The 23,873-nt window shown below is 40.6% G+C and overlaps 1 protein-coding gene across 1 annotated transcript in view; it reads right to left on the bottom strand.

The window, feature by feature from the left end:
* RFTN1 (raftlin, lipid raft linker 1) overlaps positions 1-23,873 on the bottom strand; it is a 220,424-nt gene that overhangs the window by 132,726 nt on the left and 63,825 nt on the right. The window contains exon 3 of the mRNA XM_047768875.1: positions 2,950-3,136. Within this exon, the coding sequence (XP_047624831.1) occupies positions 2,950-3,136 (187 nt within the window). The remainder of the gene's footprint in view (positions 1-2,949; positions 3,137-23,873) is intronic.

Here is a 23,873-nt window from a genome sequence, read left to right on the forward strand (position 1 = left end):
CTGGGCCTCATCTTCCTCATATTTAAAATGGAAATAAATATATCCCTTTATTCTTGTGAGGGGCAAATTAGGAGCTTCGGATTAATAGATACACACTGCTGTATATAAAATAGGTAACCAACAAGGACCTACCCACAGCACAGGAAACTACACTCAACATTCTGTAAAAACCTATAGGAGAAAAGAATCTGAAAAAGATTCTCTAGTTACATATTAAAGATACTAAAGATTCTCTAGTTACATATACATGTAAAAGAAAAGATTTTCATATATATACATATATATGTATATATAAACTAAATCACTTTTCTGTACACCTGAAACTAACACAACATTGTAAATCAACCATACTTCATTTTTAAAAAATGAAAATTAAAATAGGACCTATTTCACAGGCTGATTCTGAGGACACTTACAAAACCTGGACTCAGTGAGCGCTCAATAAATGTGACTTATTGTCATCCTGCACATTCTGTATCAGTGGGATCTAAAACCACTAGGGCTCCCAGAACAATTTCCTCTTGTGATTGACAAGAGATTGATCCACAGCCCACTGGACATAAAGAAACCAATATGCAAAAAAAGATAGACACTGAGAAAAGTTTCACTCTACAAAAAGCGTGGAAATTCTGGGCATCAGCAAAGGCGGACACGCGACCTTTCACTTCTATTCCTAACGCAGGTTGACACAGGCTGAGTGCCCAAAGCTCCATCGGCTGGGAAGAAGTGAAGAGCTCCCCTTGCCAGGAGAAAAGGGTCCGTCTCTGCCACACAGCCCCACGCCGCACAGCCATCCCCCCTGAGCTCACCAGCCAAATATCTGTCCAGTTGTCAAAGCGAGAGAGAAAGAAGGGCAGTTGCTCTATTCTCTATTTTTTTAAAACAGAGCACAAGCTGTCATTTCTGTCATGATAACTGGCCAAAAGACAGATCTGATTTCCATTGCCAGGCTCTCATTTTTTATTTTTATTTTTTTAAAGCTTTAATGACATATAATTGACTAGTATAACTGTGAGATATTCAAAGTACACAACATGATGATGTGACACACAGACGTACCTCAGAGATACTGCAGGTTCTGTTCCAGATCACCACAAAAAGGAACTATGGCAATAATGTGAGTCACAATTTTGGGGGGGTTTCCAGTGTGTAAAAAATTTATGTGTACACTATACTGTAGTCTATTGAGTGTGAATAGCATTATATATTTAAAACTTCACATACTTTAATTAAGAATACTTCATTGCTCAAAAGTGCTAATAATCATCATTTGAGACTTCTGTGAATCATAGTCTTTTTGCTGATGGAGGGTCCTGCCTCCATGCTGATGGCTGCCGACTCATCAGAGCTGGGGTTGCTAAACTGCACTAGCTGGGCAACTTCTTTTTTTTTTTTTTCTTTTTAGGGCCACACCTGCAGCATATGGAAGTTCCCAGGCTAGGGGTTCAATATGAGCTGCAGCCACTCTCAATTTTTATTTTTATGAAAGCAGCAGAAACATAATGTGCTTTCTATGCCACTGTCATTGTTTTTATGTTTTAAAATTTTTTACATTGAAGTATTGATTTACAAGGTTGTGTTAGTTTCAGGTGTACAGAAAAGTGGTTCAGTTTTATCTCTATGCAAAATAGATAATTGTATATGTTCTTTTTCAGATTCTTTTCCCACATAGGTTATTACAAGCTATCGAGTACGGTTCTCTGTGCTATACAGTAGGTCCTTGTTGGTTACCTATTTTATATATAGTAGTATATATATGTTAATCCCAAACTCTTAATTTATTTCTCCCCCCCACATTTTTTTGTCTTTTTTTTTTTTTTTTTTTTAGGGCCCAACCTATGGCATATGGAAGTTCCCAAGCTAGGGGTCAAATTGAAGCTGCAGCTGCTGGCCTAAACCACAGCCATAGCAATGCATGATCTGTGCTGCATCTGCGACCTACACCACAGCTCACAGCAACGCCGGATCCCCAAGCCACTGAGCAAGGCCAGGAATAGAACCTGCATCCTCATGGATACTCGTCAGATTCGTTTCTGCTGACACAACAGGAATTGCCCCCCACATTTTTAAAACTATTTTTTGTATTGAAGTATAGTTGATTTACAATGTTCTGTTAGTTTCAGATGTGCAGCAAAGTGGTTCAGTTATACACATACACATACACACACATACTCTTTTTCAAATTATTTTCCCATATAGGTTATTACAAGATACTGAATAGAGTTCCCAGTAGGTCCTTGTTGGTTATCTATTTTATATATAGTTGTGTATATGTTAATCCCAAACTCCTAATTTATTCTTCCCCATTGTTTTTTTCAAAACCGTTTAAAATTAATATTGTTCCTTTTGAAAAACCAATATCCATCTCTTTTCCTAATTAGACCCAATAAAAACATAAGCATAAGCATTCAATTGGGCAAGCAGTACTGAAAAATATCATCCAAGCCTTGAAAATCACAATTAAGACCAAATCAATTACAGCACTTGATTCAGGTGAATTTTGTTTTTCCTCCCAAGTGATAAGATGGGTTCGAAATTTTCAAGTTATTTCTGGAGTTTAGGGGACAACATTAAGTTTGTATGTAGCCTTTAACCATAATTAGTGTGTTTTCTGGCCATGCTTTTCAGATTAACAGTATTATATTTTAATAGCTTCTTCATTCTGAGAATATACCTCCTCAAGGAGACATTTTTCAAGCTGAGTGTAATCCAGTAAATTAAAGGAAGAAAGGATGTAAAATACACTCTATGTATGCCATCCTGTGTGGACAGTCTCAGGACACTACGAAACTACCTATCAAAGGGCAGAGACCCTGGGAACAGATGCAAACCTCTCCCTCCACATCCCCCTCACACACACTCCACCCTAACCTTCTCCTATCCCCTCCTCCATTCAGCACACCTTAGGCGCCTCCTGATGCTAAGCCAACCCACCCCCAGGGTCCTTACCTGTCAATTTTCTTGATCAGGATGGCCCTGAAGATGTGCTCGAGGGGTGTCTTCTTCCACTCATGGGTCGGCTGCACAAAGGGATGTAGAGCCACCAGGGAGAAGCCCTGCTGGTACAGCTCCAGCAGCTGGGCGGGCAGATCCCTAAGGGAGGCCAGCCTCACAGCCGAGGCCCGTGGGAGCTCCGCTGGGAAGGTAGAGAGAGGAGGCTTGTCAGAGACCCACTCAAACTGGTACCCAGCCCCATCCGCATCTCTTTCCTCTTGCACCAGCAGAAAGATCTCTAGGTCCTCTCTTACTAAAATGAGTCTGTTCCCCGCCTAACTGCTGTGCTTAAGGCAACATTAATTTCCTCAAGCTGGTTGATTTCCAATTGATCCATTGGTACTAGTGACCAGGAGGCTTAAATTTAGAGCTAATCTCAGAGATCATAGTGGAAAATTCACTTCCACCCCCTCAAAAAAGTTAAAAAAAGAAAGGAAAGAAGAAGAAAGATCAGAAGATAATGACAACTGCAGGCAAATGTAAAATTGTCAAGTGTGGCGTTCCCGTCGTGGCTCAGCGGAAATAAAGCTGACTAGTATCCATGAGGATACAGGTTCAATCCATGGCCTAGCTCACTGGGTTAAGGATCTGGCGTTGCCATGAGCTATGGTGTGGGTGGCAGACGTGGCTCAGATCTGGCGTTGCTGTGGCTGCAGCGTAGACCAGCAGCTCCACTTCAACCCCTAGCATGGGAACCTCCATATGCCACCAGTGCAGGCCTAAAAAGACAAAAAATAAAATAAAATTAAACTTCCAGGTGGCAAAAAGCAGCAGCAACAAAGGCCAAATACAAACCGGATCAGCATTTCTGTGCCACTTAAGACAAAAGGGTAATTTCCTTAATTTGCAAAAATGACAAATAAAAAGTAGAAAAATGGGCAAAGTGTAGGACCAGGTAATTGTCTAAAAAGCATAAAAGGCTAATCAATATTTGAAAGGGTACTCAAATTAACTCAGCATTAGAAATATGCATATCAAAACAAATAAATATTTTTCACCTATTATTTTTTTGTGTGTGTCTGTTTGTCTTTCCTAGGGCCGCACCAGTGGCATATGGAGGTTCCCAGGCTAGGGGTCTAATCGGAGCTGTAGCCACCACCCTACGCCAGAGCCACAGCAACATGGGATCTGAGCTGCGTCTGCAACCTACACCACAGTTCACGGCAATGCCAGATCCTTAACTCACTGAGCAAAGCCAGGGATTGAACCCTCAACCTCGTGGTTCCTAGTCAGATTCTTTAACTGCTGAGCCACGACGGGAACTCCCACCTATTATTTTAAAATTTGGATTTCAAAAAACTTTTTAAGGGCAGGCAAGATTCAAAAGTCAAAAGATTCAAGAGTTGGAGTTCCCATAGGCCGGCGGCTAGAGCTCTGATTAGACCCCTAGTCTGGGAACCTCCATATGCTGCAGGTACGGCCCTAGAAAAGGCGAAAAGACAAAAAATGAAAATAAAATTCAAAATTCAAAAATTTGTGTCTTCTTTCCAGCCTGATCCCCCATCTCTCAGGCTTTTCCCCTAGAGGCGATCAATATTATCTATTTTTTGGTATACATATTAACTGAATTTGTACACAAATAAGTTTATACATCTCCCTCCCATTTATAATAATACTGCAATGAAAAATACCACCACTACATGATTTCACATGTGTTCACATAAAATATAGTCTACCTAAAAAAGTTAATTTTTAGATGTGGAATTGCCGGGCTCAAGAAAAACGCACCATAATTTTTTCAGATATTAACAAATTTCCTTTACAGTATAGTCGGGTTTACTTCCCACAATAAGTTACAAAGGTATTTCTTTTCCCATGCCCTGGCTAATCTCACTGTAAAAAAAATGATCCTTGTGAGGTGCTAATTTACATTCCTCTTATTTTGTATTTTTTTCTTCTTAAACACTTTATGTTTAAATGCTTTTGTTTTGCCAACTGTTCATAATCTTTGCCTAGTTTTCTACTGGGTTATAGGTTTTTTTTTTTTCTTATTGGTTTGTAGGAACTCGTTATATATTAGGAAATTCAGTTCATGTGATAACAATTGTAAATATCTTTCCCAATTCATTGTTTGTTTTTTGACTTTGTATAACATGGGTTTCCCCATGAAGAATTTTTTTTTTATGACATTGAATTTATCAATCTTGCCTTCATTGGCTTCTGAGTTTTGTCACTGAAGAGAGATCTGGATTATAAAACAAATCTCCTGTGATTTCTTGTAGTATGTTATGTCATTTTTTTTGCATGTTAATCTTTGGCCCATTTGAATTTATTTATTTATTTATTTATTTTGCTTTTCAGGTTCACACTCCAGGCATATGGAAATTCCCAGGCCAGGAGTTGAATCAGAGCTACAGCCGCCAGCCTACATAGCCACAGCAACGCCAGATCCAAGCAGTGTCTGCAACCTACACCACAGCTCACGGCAATGCCGAATCCTTAACCCACTGAGAAAGGCCTGGGATTGAACCTGCAACCTCATGGATCCTAGTCAGGTTCATTAACTGCTAAGCCATGAAGGGAACTCCGCCCATTTGAAACTTAAGTGATATGAATTCGACATTTCCCACCTCCTCCAGTTTATCCATTTTGTCCTCATTGATTTGAGATGCCATCTTTATCATCTATTATATTCCTGAATATATTTGTATATGCCTGTGATCTATTAATCTACTCTAAGAATTTTAGTTTCATATTATGTTTTAATATCTGGTCAGGCTATTTCCTGAATCTTCCTATCTTCCTGCTTATTTTCTGAATCTTCCTGTTTATTCTTAATTTTCCCCCCAAATGGTCTTTAGAATCAGCTCATCAAATTCCCCTGCAAAAAAAAATCTTGTTGATATTTTATTGGGAGTGCCCATTGTGGCTCAGTGGTTAACGAATACAACTAGGAACCATGAGGTTACAGGTTCGATCCCTGGCCTTGTTCAGTGGGTTAAGGATCCAGCATTGCCGTGAGCTATGGTGTAGGTCGCAGACACAGCTCAGAACCCACATTGCTGTGGCTCTGGCGTAGGGTGGTGGCTACAGCTCTGATTAGACCCCTAGCCTGGGAACCTCCATATGCCATGGGTGCAGCCCTAGAAAAGACAAAAAGACAAAATAAATAAATAAAAATAAAACATATATTTTATTTGATCATGTTCAAATTATAGCTTAACTGAAAGATAATGGATATTTTCATCATACTACAAGTTCCCATCCAGGAACATGGCAAGATGCTCATTTATTCAAGACTTCTCTGGAGTCCCTAGGGTGCATACTAAATTTTTCCTCACATAGATATTGCACATTTATGATGTTGATTCCTAGTTATTTTATATTTTATTGCTATTTGAATAGACCTTTTTTCTCCTTTTACTTCAATGATAACCTGCATGAGCAAGAACGTTGGGGAAACAGTCATACACATTGTGGTTGATGGGGCTGATGGGGGGCTATGTGGTGTTTGTCTTCAGTTCTAAAAATGCAAATATCTTTTATCCGGCAACCTTGTTATTGGGTACTTTTGTCTATGGCTGGACTCATAAATTGTTTCTCAAGATATACGGGCAGAGATATTCACTACAGGGTCACCGCAACAGCAAAAATCTACAATCAAAGAGTTATTCATTGTTGGAAGGCTAGCTAAACACTGGGACACCCCAGGGATGGATCCTATGAACCATTAAGAAGATTAAGGTAAATACATTACATGCTGATGAAAACGTGCCCCAGATCCATTACTAAGAGACAAGATGCCTACAAATGAACTTATGTATGAAACAGAAACAGATTCACAGACATAGAGAACAGACTTAGAGTCGTCAAGGGGGGTGGGGGAGGGCTGTATTGGGAGTTTGGAATTAGCAGATACAAATATATCTAGGATGGATAAACAACAAGGTCCTACTGTATAGTGCAGGGAACTAGATTCAATATCCTGTGACAAAGCATAATGGAGAAGAATATGAAAAAGAATATATATGTATGTATAACCGAATCACTGCTTTACAGAAGAAATTTTAACATTTTGTAAACCAACTATATGTCAATAAAATAAAAACAAAAAACAAAGTAAAAAGAGACAAAGTGTCTAACAGTGTTTATCACTGAGACTCGTATAAAAAGTTAGAAGGATAAACATGAATAAATTTTTTTTTCTGGAAGAAATTACAAAAACACTAAGATTGGAGAGACTGGAATGGAGACAGGAGGATGGGAAGGTGATTTTTACTTTATTTTGTACTTTCAGTACTATCACTAGCAACGGCAATCATTTGGGTGGAGGGTTTATGAGACATTTTTTATTTTCTTCCTTATATGTAAAAAATATTATTTAAAAGTTTTGTGTACTTTTTAAAAATAATGCATTACTTTAAAACAAGCTTAAAAGCAAAATCTAGGGGTGCTTAAGAATACTCTTAACATCAGCTACTATAGCTCTCATTTCTATACATCAGGCAAGAAATGTACAGGAAAAAAATTCTATAGCAATGATTCAGTCTAAAGCAAGTGTCCAGCATCCTGGAGAAAGCTCTATGAAAAACAGTGACAAAAATAAAGGCTGGCCAGGAGAGCTGAAAAGTATGCAATCTTTCCCTTGAAGAGTACATTCTAGATATGCTGCCAGGTAAGTCTGGAAATACCTGAAGGTAAGTCTGGAAAGAATGCTGACACCCTCCAACAGGCACAGAAACTGGTAGCCAGAGGGGCCCCTGCCCTGGACCCCTTGCTTTGGAGAAGGTTCCTCCAAGCCTGCCGCTCTGTTCAAAAACAGGGGTGGCACCAGGAATCCTTAGAAATGGAGACTCTTGGGCACCACCTCAGAGTTACTGAATCATATCAGGGCCATCTCTGTCTTCACAGGCCCTCCAGGAGATTCAAAGCCTGAGGACTACTTTCTAGACAGTTTCCCTCTGGTCCTTCTCCAGGGAAACTTTGCATCTAAGAGCATGTGCCCACCTGTGACCAAGGCTGTGGATGTCCTTGCCCTGGCAGCTCAGGCCCACTGTGGGGGCGTGCACAAGCTTCTTCCCCAATGAATGTACCACCAGGTTCAAGACTAGGGGGAGGTAAGTGAAGAGACATTGCTGCAGGTGCAAAATGTAAAAGATGCTAAAAATTCAGTAACCAAGACAAATCAATATTTAATGCAAAAGGTTAAAAAGTGAAAACTAATGCCAAAAGTCCCTCATGAACAAACTGTCAAAAAGTTTAATAAAGATTGATTTTTTGACCGGGAATCTGGGGTTAATAGATGAAAACTATTGCCTTTGGAATGAATAAGCAATGAGATCCTGCTGTATAGCACTGGAAACTATATCTAGTCACTTCTGATGGAGCTTGATGGAGGATAATATGAGAAAAAGAATGTATATGTGTATGTGTGATTGGGTCACTTTGCTGTACAGTAGAAAATTGACAGGACACTGTAAATCAGCTATAATGGAAAAAATAAAAATCATTAAAAAAATTGATTTTTCCTTTTGCCTCAAGCTTGAATATAGCTGGCATAGCACTGTTACTCATCTCCTGTTTATTCTTTTAAAATGTTGCCTCACTTGCCTCACCCTAGTGCCAGCCCAGTCTAACATCTCTTGCACTCTCATCCAGGGCACTGCAAATGACAGGAGTAGGTATGCAGGTTGTGCCACCAGGACCAGGGCCAGGAAATTAAGCAGCAACAGAATCAAAACGGCACACCTTTGTGTGGCTCAGATGCTGGTTGTTTTATTTTAAAAACTGAATGGATCTTTCATAGGAGTATAAACCTTTCTAGAGGGTAATTTTATAATATCCATAAACCCCCAAAATACTATGCAGGAGTTCCCTCTGTGGCACAAAGGAATCAGTGACATCTCTGCAGCGCCAGGATGCAAGTTCAATCCCCAGCCAGATACAGTGGGTTAAAGGAACTGGCATTGACACAGTTGCAGCATAAGTTGCAGCTGTGGCTCGGATCTGATCCCTGGTGTGGGAACTCCACATGCTGAGGGGCAGCCAGAAAAAGGAAAAAAAAATACTATGCAGCACAAATATCCCTTCTCCTTTAATAAAACTGTATATCTATGAGCCATCAAATATGAGACCCTAAACTCAGTCTCTACAATTCTATTCAAGCTTGAGACAAAAGGAAAAATGTTTCAAATATTTCAGACTCTTATTGCTACCATAAAATAAGCCTGTACCAAGATTTTGGTAATTTGTATATTCGTTTCCCCTGATGCATCATCTTACAAATAAAAAAATATGAATGAAAGCAATCAATGAGTTTAGAAGACTGGATTCCAGAAGCAGCTGTGTTCCTCACTGGCATCAATCCTGGCATGAGAATGGTCCGTTTCCACATCTAAAAGGAGATAACAACATTGGCCTGTCTTCCATCACAGAGCAGTTGTAAGAATCAAGAGATGATGCACGTGCAATCAATAAAGCTCAAAACAACTGAGCTCAATGGCACCAGCCATGGGGGATGGAGCACTGGTCACGGGGGGACTGGTCAGCTGCAGACACTGATGACAATACTATGCTGTCCATCCAATCTTCCCATCCCCACCCAGACCCCTTGGCCTCCCCGCTCCCAACTGGTGCTCTAAAAATAGTAGCCAATCAACCACTTTATAGCTAAATGCTTCCTGAATAAAACATAACATCTTTTAAATTTTTATCTTAAAATCCAAAGATGTATTTCCTGTCAAAACTCAGCGATTTTATGGCTTTAATTTTTGGTACACATGCTGTCAAAGTAAGTTGAACTTCACAGTTAAAAAAAAACAAATAAAAATGAATCAACAGTCTTATCACAATAAAAATGGTACCCCATTGTAAATATGATTAAAGGACTTAATTTCATGTTTCTTTTGGAATCTTAACCTAAAAAAAAAATCCTGGATCTTATAAAGTGAACAATCCCCAAATATTATTACCAAGAAAACAAATGAGGGAAGAACTTCTCTATTTATATGAACATACCAATTGTGGCTTCTTGGTGTATTTCTCACCCACCCATCAGAATAACCTCTCTGCTATTTTTGTTTTGTAATATTTGCCTGATTTTACAAATTACGTAACCTTGGGCAAGTCATGTAACTCCCACCCCATCTCTTGGGTTCCTCATTTTTATTTTTTTAAATTTTTTAATGATTTGTATTTTTTCCATTATAGTTGCTTTAGTGTTCTGTCAATTTTCTACTGTACAGCAGAAATGTATGAACTTGGAGAGCAGACTTGTGATTGCCAAGGGGGAGGGAGTGGGATGGACTGGGAGTTTGGGGTTAACAGAGGTTCCTCATTTTTAAAATAACAACCCTGAGCAGGCAACTCTGAAAACAACCTCCAACTTTAAAAAGCAATATTTTTTATTATTTCAAGTTGTAGACTGAGGTACCAGCTTCTCCCTAAAAAGTGTCCTTGGAGAATACGATCAATGCTTCTAGTGTGAGCTGAAAGAGCTCCCCCATACCAGAACCAAAGTGAGAATAAAGAACACCACACATGCAGGTGGGTGAAGAGGTGGAAAGAGAGGCAGGAACAGAATCTGTTGCTGGTTGGCAGGATAAAAATCAGTGCTGAAGACAAGGGACATTGATGAGGCTGCCTTGGCCAGTGTGACTCTCCTGTCTGAGGAAATGTCAACCATTAGGGCCCCAAACCCATTTGAAGGTCACACATTTTTCTACTTTCCAAACTGCCATGTTTCACACACTTCATTATAGTGATCAGTCTGCAATCCTGGGTCCAGACTGGACACCCCCATCCACCCACTCGGGACACTGTCTTCACCCCACATGGGGACGTATCTTGCTGTCTGCAAAGCCCAGTTCTCCAGCTGGCTTCTCCCACCAGCCTGGACAGGGACAAGGTGTCATGTCATGACCTGTACAGGGTCCAATACATATCCCAAGACCAGGAACTGGTGCCCCAGGGCCCATATGGATAAAGTAAGCAAGAGACAGAGCCAGAGGAAGAACAATGAACATGGAAGGTCCATTTCACTAGGAGGTAGCACCGAGTCCATCTAGACTGGTTAACTGCCAATGGGCACACAGGCCCAGTGGTGCCAGAACTTCTTACCTTCAAGAAGACAGACATATTGATCCTAACAGAAACCCTTCTAATCTTTAGATTTGGCAAGCAAATCCAATTTTATTTTCAACCCCGTATGACCCCTGGTAGGTTGCAGAGTCAGGCTGAGGCATTTGATAAATGTGGGAGAATGGATGCCTCATGCCTTTCCCATTCCTGGTGGTGGCAAGGTCCAGGGATGGCGTGACCATGGCTCAGGCGTTGCAGAGTTTGCCAATGTATTCACTCCCATATCATCATAACTTATGTCAAAGTCTTCAAGGATACATCTGAAGGTATTTGACACAGGACTTTGTTTTCTAATTTTAACCCCCTCACTCCCACCCTTGCCTATACTGATGTAGTCATGAGCAAAGAGTTTAGAACCACATAACTAGACTTCAAATCCCCAGGAAATCTTATTTTTTCATTCAATGACCAATAGGAGACTTTTTTTTTTTTTCTTTTTGGCCATGCCCACAGCCTGCGGAGTTTCCTGGGCCAGGGATCCAACCCACAACACAGCAGTGACCCAAGGCACTGCAGTGACAATGCCGGATCCTTATACCCACTGAGCCACCTGGGAGCTCTCAATAGGAGGCTTTTTTAAAAATCAAAGCACGAGAGTTCCCATAGTGGCTCAGTGGTTATCGAGTCCTACTAGGAACCATGAGGTTGCGGGTTAGATCCCTGACCTCGCTCAGTGGGTTAAGGATCCAGTGTTGCCATGAGCTGTGGTGTAGGTCACAGACGCGGCTCGGATCCCGACTTGCTGTGGCTCTGGTGTAGATTGTTGGCTACAGCTTAGATTAGACCCCTAGCCTGGGAACCTCCATATTCCATGGGTACAGCCCTAGAAAAAGACCAAAAATAAATAAATGAATAAAAGTCAAAGCACGGAAAGTAGTGCTGGAAAGGTATTTTGGTGAGCGTGAGAGTTCTAAGGTCTTTCGATATAATCACTTTGTTTTTCTTTCAGAAAATAACTCCATATAACTACATAAACCATTATTCTAGGAGATTAAAATAAAAGAAAGGAATGAAAACAAGGGGAAAAACATAATCCACAAAACCACACATTTCTTAACACTGCCGGGATTAAGTACATTTTGCTTTTGCTATGACTGTATTTGTTTGGCAAAAACATTCTATTCCCTAGAAACGAAGCCTTTCAGATATCTGCAGAAGAGCCAAAGCAATGCTTCTGCTACTTCAAACTTCATCTTGGGAAAGGTACTAGCTTCCAACACAAGAAAGAAACAGTGGTACACAGTGACTTTACATCTCACTCAAATCTCTACAGCAAGTGATGTATGCAGAACAGCAACAGCTACTAGGATTTTGCCCAGCAATCATACGTGATTTTAATCTACTTATTCAAAGTTGGACTTTGCTTCTCTAATTGCACCCACTAATGGCTCTGTCAATACGCAGAAGCCCAACTTGAGACAGGAAGACACCATCTTTCCCCTGGGGCATTTCCCTTCAGGTAAAGCTGATAATAACTGTTCAACCAGATCTTTTTTTTTTTTTTTTTTCCCTTCAAAGTTCCTTCAAGGCCACCATTTCTATACCATCAATCTACCTGGATTTTGCAATAGAACCAATTTAGCGAAACCCTAAAATCAATCATTTTTCCATGTGCGGTTTTTCATTGAATAAGTAAGGAAGAGGAATTCACTTTTCAAATAATGTTTGCAGTCCAGGTGTTCTGTGTTGTTTCTCAATCTGTGGAAGACAACTTTCATTTGAGGGCTTTTCAAATTCAGATTTCTGTCATCTTTTTATCAAATTAATTCATGTTTCGGGAACTTAAAAAAAAAGGAAAACATATCCAGGCTCAGGCCATCAAGTCATTAAAACACTATTTCTTCTTTTTTATTTTGTTAATTGGAGTGAAATTCACTTAAAATAAAATCAATCATTTAAAAGTGAATGATTCAGTGGCATTCAATACATTTACACACAGGGAATTAAAGGCAATATTTTGTAATGATGTACAAGGGAAAAGAATCTGAAAAAGAAATGCGTGTGTGTACATATATATAAAACTGAATCACTGTGCTATTTATCTGAAACTAATATGATGCTATAAATCAACTATACTTCAATAAAAAAATAAAATAAAATACATTCGCTATGTTGTACAACCATCACCTCTATCTAGTTCTAAAATAAGGAAACCCCAAATCCATTAAGCAGTTATTCCCCATTCCCCTCTCCCCTGGCCCCTGGCAATCACCAATCTACTTTTATAAAACACAATTCTTAACACTTTAACTAAATCCTGGATAAACTCAAGAGGGAAAGCTCAGTAAGACTAAAAGCGCTTCCTCAAGCTTCCATACACCTAAGATTCTACAGGTCAATCAGGCAGTAATTGACAAAGCAAGAGATGCTCATCAGATGAGTTCCTAAGATGCAGGCTGCAGGACCACAGATGCTTGGGAAGCATCAGACTGTCAAACTGCTGGGACAAAAGGGGAAGGGGAGGAGTAAAGTAATTACTGGTTTGCTTGTGATTCCAAAGGGTTATACCCAGTTACTGAATTACACACACACACATTAACATACTATAAAAAATTCAGTGAAGAGGTGTTTGCAAGGAGAGTGAGTGCTCGAATAATTCCTATTGGCGATACTCATCGATCAAACCCCAGAGACGGCATGATTGCTTGCCTCATCCCACCAGTCCACTTTGTCAGAGAAGACTTAGGCTAAGATTCATTTAGAAAGCTTTTCAAGAGACAGCAGGCACCATGCTGCTTAGAGCTCACAGTGAGGGTACCCAAATACTAAAAGCAACCAGCTAGAAACTGAACCCAGAGTATTAATAAAATATTTCACCCCTTAAAGGTACTTTTGATAGAGATGAGAGGACATGCAGGATGACCAAGTCTTCAGAATTTCTAACCAAACTCATCCACGCCAAATCCAAGACAAGCTGAGTGTGAATTGGAAGGGAAGCTCGTTCTCCTAATTGAGCAAGAGAGCGTGAGAGCTGACACTCCTGGAAGTTCTCTTTTGATTTTGAGAATACAATAAACTGATTGCATCAAAGACCAGCCACTAATGAATATGTGCAAACAATATGGAAATGAAACTATTTAGAATGTAAATGGGACCCTAGATGGATTTCTATGATCAAGTCTCAAGACTCTGTATAAAAGTAATTAGCACTGAAAATACTCAGCCCTGGAGATGTGGCTAGTCCAAACAGAATGAGCCAGAAGTGTAAAATGTACACCGGATTTCAAAGATGAGTGTGAATATAAGAGTATAAACTAAGTGAAGATTTTTTTTATTGGTAACACATTGAAATGCCAATATTTGGGATAGATAAGGGTTAAACAAAATAGATAAAAATTAATTTTACCTGTTTCTACCTGTTTTAAATGTGGCTAATGGAAAATTTAAATATCTGTGTATGAGGCTCACATATATTTCCACTGGACAGCACTGTTCTTACAATTACCAATTGCTTGTTTCATAGCTTTTATCACAATTTTTAATTACACAAATTATTCTTTTAACTTGTTTCTTTCCTTCCGAAGATATGTATGTTCTTATTGCCATTTTATTAATTGCTTTGGATTTGTTTTTGTTGCTCTTTTTTCTTCTCTTCTCCTCTTGTTCTCTCCTCTTGTGGTTTGATGACTATCTTTAGTGTTGTATTTGAGCTGATTTTTATTTGTTTGTGTATCAATTGTGGATTTTTGGTTTGCAGTTATTTTGAAGTTTTGATATGAGTCTCTCTCTATATTTGAGATTGTTTTAAGTGCATCTCCAGTGTCCTGCATTTGTACCCTCCACTTCTCACGATTTCTGATTTTGGTAGGATAATTGTGCATGGATGCTTTCATATCTTTACTATATATATATCTTTACTGGTGAGCCTTGTCATTTGTGATATTTTTGTTTCTGGTTGCGGCCTTTTCTTTTCTGTCTAGCGAAGTTCCTTAAGCATTTGTTGTAAGGCTGATTTAGTGTTGCTGAATCCTCTTAGCTTTTGCTTATCTGTGAAGCTTTAGATTTCTCCTTCAAATCTGAATGGAGAGCCTTGCTGGGGAAAGCAATCTTGGTTGGAGGTTTTTTCCTTTCTTCACGTTAAGTATATCATGCCACTCCCTTTTGGCCTGCAGAGTTTCTGCTGAAAAATCTGCCAATAACCTTATCAGGGTTCCCTTGTATGCTATTTGTTTCTTTTCCATAGCTGCTTTCAATATTTTCTGTCTTTAATTTTGGTTAGTTTGATTAATATGTGTCTTGGGGTATTCCTCCTCGGATTTATTTTATATGGTACTTGTTGTGCTTCCTGGATTTGAGTGAGTGGTTCCTTTCCCACGTTAGGGAAGTTTTCAGCTATTATCCCTTGGAATATTTTTTCTGTCCCCTTCTCTCTCTCTTCTCCTTCTGGCACCCCTGTAATACGAATGGTGGTGTGTTTAATGTTGTCCGAGTTCTCTGAGACTCTCTTCATTTGTTTTCAATCTTTTTTATCTTTTCAGTTCCACATCTGTGATTTCCACTAAACTGTCCTCAACCTTGCTTTTCCGTTCTTTTGCCTCCTGTATTCTGCCGTCGGCTGCTTCTAATGAATTTTTTATTTCAGTTATTGTATTTTGCATCTCTTCTTAAGTTTTATATCTTATATCTCTTTGCTCAATGTTTCCTGTAAGTTATCCATCTTTGCTCCCAGTTTATTTCCAATGTCTTGCATCATCTTCAGCATCAACAGTCTAAAGTCTTTTTCCTGGAGGGTGAGAATCTCCTGATCACTTAGCTGATTTTCTGGGGTTTTTCCTTTCTCCTTCATCTGAGTTATAGTTCTCTGGCTTTTCATTTTTACGGGTTTTTGGTGTGGTGACCTTTTTACAGATAATAGAGTTGTAGCCTCTCTTATTTCTGGTGCCTGCCCCCCTTGTGGCAGAAGTTGGTACAGGGGCTTGCTGTAGGCTTCCTGATGGGAGGGACTGATGCCTGCCCACTGGTAGGAAGAGCTGATTCCTATCCCTCTGGTGGGTGGGGCTTTATCACTGGGTGAGATTAGGGGTGCTGTGTGCCTGGGGGGTCTTTAGGCAGCCCGTTTACTGAGGGGTGGGGCTGTGATCCCACCTGGATTGTTGTTTGGCCTTGGGCTTCTCAGCACTAATGGGATTTTCCCAAAAAGGCCACCTCCAGAGAAAGACACACTGATGAATATTCCCCAGAGCTTTGCTTCCAATGTCCTTCCCCCACAACAAGCCACATTCACCCCTGTTTTCCCAGGATGTCCTCCAAGAACTGCAGTCAGGTTTGACCCAGATTCCTATGGAGACCTCACTCTGCCCTGGGATCCGGTGCACGTGAAAGTCCGTGTGCGCCTTTTAAGAATGGAGTCTCCATTTCCCCCGGTCCCGTGGAGTCCTGCGCACAAGCCCCACTGGCTTTCAATGCCAGATGCTCCAGGGGCTCTTTCTCCCAGTGCCACATCCCCGCTTGTGGGAGTTTGATGTGGGGCTCAGAACTCTTACTCCTGTAGGTGAGTCTCTGTGAACCAGTTACTTTCCAGTCTGTGGGGCTTCCCACCTGGGAGGTATGGGGTTGCTTATATCGTATAATCACTCCTTCCACCTCTTGATGTGGCCTCTTCTTTGTCCTCTGGAGTAGGATATCTTTTTGAAAGTTTCTGGTCCATTTGGTTGAAGACTGCTCAGCATTTGGTTGTAAATTTTGTTGTTTTAAGGAGAGAAGTTGAACTCTAGTCCTTCTATTCTGCCGTCTTGATCCCATCCCCCTCTGTCCTTCCCAGGCAATAAATCCACCAGGCCAGAGCCAATACTGGAGTTACTCACTAAGAAACTGGCCAACCCAGAGTGCCTAGAGAAGGCTCATAAACAATTATGAAATGAACACATTCTCCATTGATTGATATGGCCACAGCCTATGTCACGACTGCACCTGCACTTTCTCCATCAGAGAAAGCCCAATACACAGATGGCAAAAACAAAAACAAAAACATGAAAAGATGCTCAACATCACTAATTATTAGATGAATGAAAATCAAAACTTCAATGAGGTATCACCTCATACCAGAAAAGCAATTATCAAAAAGTCTACAAAAACTGGAGATGTGGCTCAGATCCGCTGTTGCTATGGCTGTGGCGTAGGCCTCAGCTGCAGCTCCAATTCTACCCCTAGCCTGGGAACTTCCATGTGCCACAGGAATAGTCCTAAAAAGAAAAAGAAAAAAGTCTACAAATATAAAAATGCTGGGAAGGGCGTGGAGAAAAGGAAACCCTCCTACACTGTTGGTGGGAATGTAAATTGGTGCAACCACTATGGAGGACAATATTGAGGTTCCTTAAAAAAATAAAGATAGAACTACCACATGATCCTGCAGTCCCACTCTTGAGCATTTATCTGACTCTAATTCAAAAAGATACACAGACCCCAATGTTCACTGCAACACTATTTACAATAGCTAAGATATGGAAGCAACCTAACTGTCCATTGACAGAGGAACAGATAAAGAAGATGTGATAAATATACACAATGGAGTCTATCAACAGATGTTTGGGTTAAGAAGATGTTGTATATATACACAATGGAATACTACTCAGCTATAAAAAAGAATAAAATAATGCCATTTGTAGCAACATGGATGCAACTAGAGACTCTCATACTAAGTGAAGTAAGCCAGAAAGAGAAAGACAAATACCATACTATATCACTTACATCTGAAATCTAATATACAGCACAAATGAACCTTTCCACAGAAAAGAAAATCATGGACATGGAGAACAGACTTGTGGTTGCCAAGGGGGAGGGGGAGGGAGTGGGATGGATTGGGAATTTGGGGTTATTGCCTTTGGAATGGATAAGCAATGATATCCTGCTGTATAGCAGAGAACTATATCTAGTCACTTGTGATGGAGCATGATAATGTGAGAAAAAAGAATGTATATGTGTATGTGTGACTGGGTCACCTTGCCAGAACACTGTAAACCAGCTATAATGGAAAAAATAAAAATCATAATAAAAAATAAATAAAAATAATTATTAAAAATTACAAATATATACACTGGAATATTACTCAGCCATAAAAAGAATGAAATAATACCATTTGCAGCAACATGGATGGACCTAGAGATTATCACACTAAGTGAAGTAAATCATACAGAGAAAGACAAATACCATATGATATTACTTATTTGTGGAATCTAATAAAAATGATACAAAAGAACATGTATAAAACAGAAACAAACTCATAGATTTCAAAACCAATCTTAGAGTTATCATAGGGGAAACCATGGTGGAGGGGAAAGAATTAGGAGAATGGGAATAACATACACACACTATTGTATATAAAATAGATTATTAACAACAACCTGCTGCATAGCACAGGGAAATCTACTCAATAGTTTGTAATAACCTACATGGGAAAAAAAGAATGGATATATGTATATGTATAACTGATTCGCTTTGCTATATACCTGAAACTAATACAACATTGTGAATCAACGATACTCCAATAAAATTTTAAAAAAGAAAGTCCAATACAAACTGCCACCTACAGCTACACTGGGGTATAATTAACTCCAAGGTCTCCACACACTCTGAGCTCCAAAGTAAATTAGCCATGACACTAAGATCAAAGAAACCATGATTGGTCCTAGAAAACCATCACCTAGTATAAAACCCAGAGGAAACTTTTTTCTTAATTATGGCAAAATACGCGTAACAAAAATTTACCATTTTAACCATATTTAACTGTGCAGTTCAATGGCATGAAGAACATGCACACTGTTGTGCAACCATCCCCACCAGAAAGCTCCAGGAAACCTTTTAACCAACAGTGTTGGCTGCACCTCCCACCCAACCTTTTACCTAAGCAACCCAAACAGAAAGGATACCTCACCTCCATTACTCCATTCTTCCTTTCTTCTCTACCCTCTGGTATAAGCAGGAGACACAAGAGAAGCAAGAAGAAAAAAAGAAGCCATAATAATTCCCAAATGTGAAAATCTGCCCCAGGGGGGAAAAAAATAAAAGGTTGATAGGACAATGGAAGCAAAAGAAGAATGTAAAAATTTCACTTGCAGAGATGGCCAGATGACAGGACAGACAGTGTAACTTAACTTCAAACAGCATAAAATGGAAAAAAGGAACAGAAAAAGAAATTTCCTCCAAAGATGGTACCTCCAAAATATAAGTGCGCTTCAGTTTGGCATTTACACAGGACGTGAGAGAATAGTACTATTTCTTTTCATCCTGAGTCACTATCTTAAGCGTCTCAACTCCATAGCAGAGTTTGACATTGGTAGGTCAATAAAGTCTTTACCTCAGAGAGTTTTTTCAACTTTCAGAATATAATAATATAAAATAATACACTATGGAAACTTTTGGAAAGCATAAAAATTCACCATGCACAAGACTAGTTTTAAGAGCTTATGACAGAATAAATCCAACTCTCTCTGGGCTTAGCACTTCTGCCCACAAAGGAAGCCCACTCATGAATTCAAAGGCACGATCCCCCAGACATACCAGCAAATGCACATCAGAGGACTCTCCTTTCCTTGCTGTAGTGGAGTACACCACATATTCAGTGGCAGAGTCAATAAACCATTCCCAAGACTTAACAAAAAGTTCCATATACTGTAAATACATCTTAGTAAGTAAAATCCTTCTGTATGACATCACAGAAAATTCCACAGAACTCAAATGAGACGGTACTCATGCTCTAAAAAAGGCTTCACACCTGCATTTTCAGCTTTGCATGAACAATTACTGCCATCATGCACACACAGGTTCTGCTAACCAATTTGCATGCAAGATTGTCATCAGTGCTCCCCGGTTTATATTTTGCCATGTGAGACATGGGGGCTTTCTGATGACTTGGGAGGCTGATTTTATGAAGTATTTTGTTTCCCACTTGAAAAAGTAGCCCCTAATGGTGTCTGGGGGTCTAGTCACACACCTAAGCCCCTCCTGGGTACCGTTTCATATAGTCCAGGGGAAAAGAGGAAAATCTTGAGAAGGAGATAAAGGAGAATAACAAGGTGAGAGGCAATGGGCCAGAGATACTCTTCAAAGTGATAGAACAGAAAAGAAACATGGCAAAACAAAAACAAAAACAAAAACAAACTTGTATTTAACCCTGGACAAATCATTGACAGTTGGCATAAGAAGGGAAAAATGGCTATTAACCAGGAAGGAAAAAGGACTTTCTTGAATCAGCCAGTGATTCTTTACTGAAATGGACCACTAGGAAACTTGGCCTTTGAGGCTGCCAGTGAGGGCCAGATAGTCATGCAGGTGCTTCTAAGCCATAATAAGTTTTCCCTGATACTTCCTGCCTCCCTGTTTCTTTCCCATTTTCCACTTGAAATGCAGCTAGTGTGAACCAAGGTGTTCTGGAAGTGTGAAAAACACACACAATTTCAAAGACTTTGTATAAAAAAAGAAAGTAAAATATCTCAATAAGAATTTTTATTGGTCGCATGTCAAAATGATATTTTGAACATATGGGGTTAATTCATATATACTATTACAATTAATTCACTCATTTTATTTTTTTAAATGTGGCTACAAGAAATTTTTTTTTTTTTTGCTTTTTAGGGCTGCACCTGTGGTATATGGAAGTTTCCAGTCAAGGGATTGAATTGCAGCTACAGCAGCTGGCCTACACCACAGTCACAGTAATGGATCTGGATCTGGAGCTTCATCTGCAACCTACACCACAGCTCATGGCCATGCCGGATTCTTAACCCACTGAGCAAGGCCAGGGATCGAACCTACAACCTCATGATTCCTAGTCAGATTCATTTCTGCTGGGCCACGATGGGAACTCCAGAGATTTTTTAATGGGATCCATTATATTTCTTCTGGACAGATCCATTCTAGAAACTTCTGCTTCAAATTTATCTATTTTAAACTTATTTCAGTCCACAAAATATGATCCGTTCTCTACTTTTATTTGAAATTAGATCCATGGCTCACATTTTATTTCTACTGGACAGGTCTGTTCCAGAACCTTTTTGTCTTAAATGCATTTATTTATTTAAATTGATTTATTTTAAACTTATTTCAGTCCACGAAACATGATCCCCTCTCTACTTTTATTCAGCTGCCAGTGTAATTCCTTACGAAGCATCACTTAGCTACAGCCATAAGTAAGGTCACTTCTTTTCCCAAAATAAACCTGGAATTCCAAGGAACTGGGCAAAGTTGCCAAAATATTTATATTGTGGGATGAACGAGTAACCCACCTTCAAGCACATTCAATCTTTTCTTCTGGCTAGTTGTCACTACTACAAATTGGAGGGGAAAAGCAAACTTCTTGCAATCTTTGCATTCACGGCTTTGGTCCCTGAGGCTCTTAAATACCTGCTCTTGGAGAATTTCTAGTAACACCATCACACTAGCTTCTAACATGTTTACCTCTCTGGAGCATGTGGGTTCACAACCTTTTTCTGTCACTACTCTGTTGGCAGGTCCAAACACCCTCCTGCTTTTCACCTCCCACCCCACGCAGGGAGCCTCAAGCTGAGAATCTCGCCTGCAAATCACTGCTCTGGCAAAACGGAAATAGCTGCAAGAGGCCACCAGCTGGCTGGCATCGTGGCTGAGATTATTCATATTAGAAACATCATCAGACAGGAGACCCTCCAGTCTGTTTTGTTGAGTCCCTGGAAGTGCTTTGAACTGGATTTGCTGGTGATTTATGTTACATCCCAGAAACACAAATTCTTCCTCACACGCTTAATAAACACATCCCTGTAGTCTCATTTCCACTTAACAGAGCTGTCTCCCTTCCTGGGTCTCCTTGCCCGGCTCCTTTGGGGGTGGGATGGGGGCCTAATGATATTCTGAATTCCCGCCTATTAGTGAGAAGTAAGTATTACTATTACTTTGTTATCATTGCGGTGCAGCTTTTCTTAATACTAAATGACGCAGGCAAAACGAGAACAAAAATCTGGAATAGAACGATAGGGTGGAAAGCTGGTAATATATCAAAGCTGGCTAAAGCAGAGAGAAGGGTGGTATAGTGGCCAAGGCTGCAGTTCTGTGGTATGATGGAAAGAGCACTGGGTTGGGATCCAGGGGTGTTTTAGAGTCTGGATTCTGCTGCTGGCTGTACATCCACAGCCAGTTGTTTAACTCCTGGGGACATCACATTAGGATCTGTAAGATGAGGGGACCGGCATAGGTAACGAGGGAGACCTCATAGTTTTGAGGTTAAAGGCCTAGGATCTGAACACCTGGGTTTAAATCTTGGGTTCACCACTGACCAGCTGTGCAACCTTGGGAAAGTTACTCAACCTCTCTGATCCAGAGCTTCCTCACTTTAAAAATGGAGATGATAATACATGGCTCAGGGGTTATCTGAGTTGAAATCATATTGCCTCCCCTTACTAGCTCAAAGACCTGAAGTTTGCCAGCAGCCTGGTCAGGTTAACATCTATCTCTCCTACCTCTGCCTCCAGGGACTTCCATGGGAAATCAGTTTCATTGAACAATACCAGGTAGACACTGACTTGCTGCTAACTGCTCCTGAAACAGGACAGGTACTCTTTTTTTTTTTTCTTTTCTTTTTTTTTTTTTCTTTTTAGGGCTGTCTCTGTGACGTATGGAAGTTCCCAGGCTAGGGATCGAATCTGAGATGCAGCTGTGGGCTTCCATCCCTGCCATAGCAACACAGGATCCCTACTGCGTCTGCAACCTGCACCAGAGCTCACGGCAGTGCTGGATCCTTAATCCACTGAGCAAGGCCAGGGATTGAACCTGAGTCGTCATGGATACTAGTCGGATTCATTTCCATTGTGCCACAACAACAGGACAGGTACCCTGAACCCAGGATTAACAAACGCTAAAAAATGATATGTGGTATCTCTTCCACATCAGTCAGAGGAGGCAGTATTTGCCTTCTCTCACCTCCTCAGACGACCTTATTTTCAAGCCTCTTTCTTCTTTTCTTCTCCCATAAGAAAACAAAACCAAAGAAATGGCTGGGCAATGAGTGAGAGAAAGATGGCTAAAACAGCTCCTCGGTCTCTGTTCTTCAGGGGTCTGAATGGATGGTGGTGATGGTCACTGCTGGGTTTTGGTCATGGTGGCTACAAGGGGATCAGGGCATCTGAGGGAATACAGCAGGGAGACCATTGGATACAGGTCTGCAGCCTAGGAGAACTCAGAGTTGGAGACAGAAGCTGGAGAGTCATTCACTGAGCATAAATTCTCACCGAGGCCCTGGGCTGGGGGAAGCTCTCATGAGACACCATGTAGCAGGAAGAACAGGCCTCCAGGCAAGATGGCCAGTCTCTCCACATTCGCTGGCCAAGTGGAGATGGAGAGATCTGCAAAGGAGACAGAGGAGCAGCCAGAGAGGTGAGGGGAACACCAAGCCAAGGGAAGAGAGAGCAAAAGAAAGTGACCTCTCTGGGAGTTCCCATCGTGGCGCAGTGGTTAACAAATCCGACTGGGAACCATGAAGTTGCGGGTTCGATCCCTGGCCTTGCTCACTGGGTTAAGGATCCGGCGTTGCCGTGAGCTGTGGTGTAGGTTGCAGACGCGGCTTGGATCCCCGTGTTGCTGAGGCTCTGGTGTAGGCTGGTGGCTACAGCTCTGATTCAACCCCTAGCCTGGGAAACTCCATATGCCATGGGAACGGCCCACGAAATGGCAAAAAGACAAAAAAAAAAAAAGTAAGTGACCTCTCTGACCCAGGGCCAGGTGAGCCCTCCAAGCACTGTCTACACCAACAATCTGGGTAAAACACTGGGCAAAACCCCCACCACCTCATCAATCTACCCAGTGCTTCTCACAGGGGATAACTGCCTCCTAGGAAA

The sequence above is a fragment of the Phacochoerus africanus genome, chromosome 1 (genome assembly GCF_016906955.1).
Source record: "Phacochoerus africanus isolate WHEZ1 chromosome 1, ROS_Pafr_v1, whole genome shotgun sequence".
Classification (NCBI taxonomy): domain Eukaryota; kingdom Metazoa; phylum Chordata; class Mammalia; order Artiodactyla; family Suidae; genus Phacochoerus; species Phacochoerus africanus.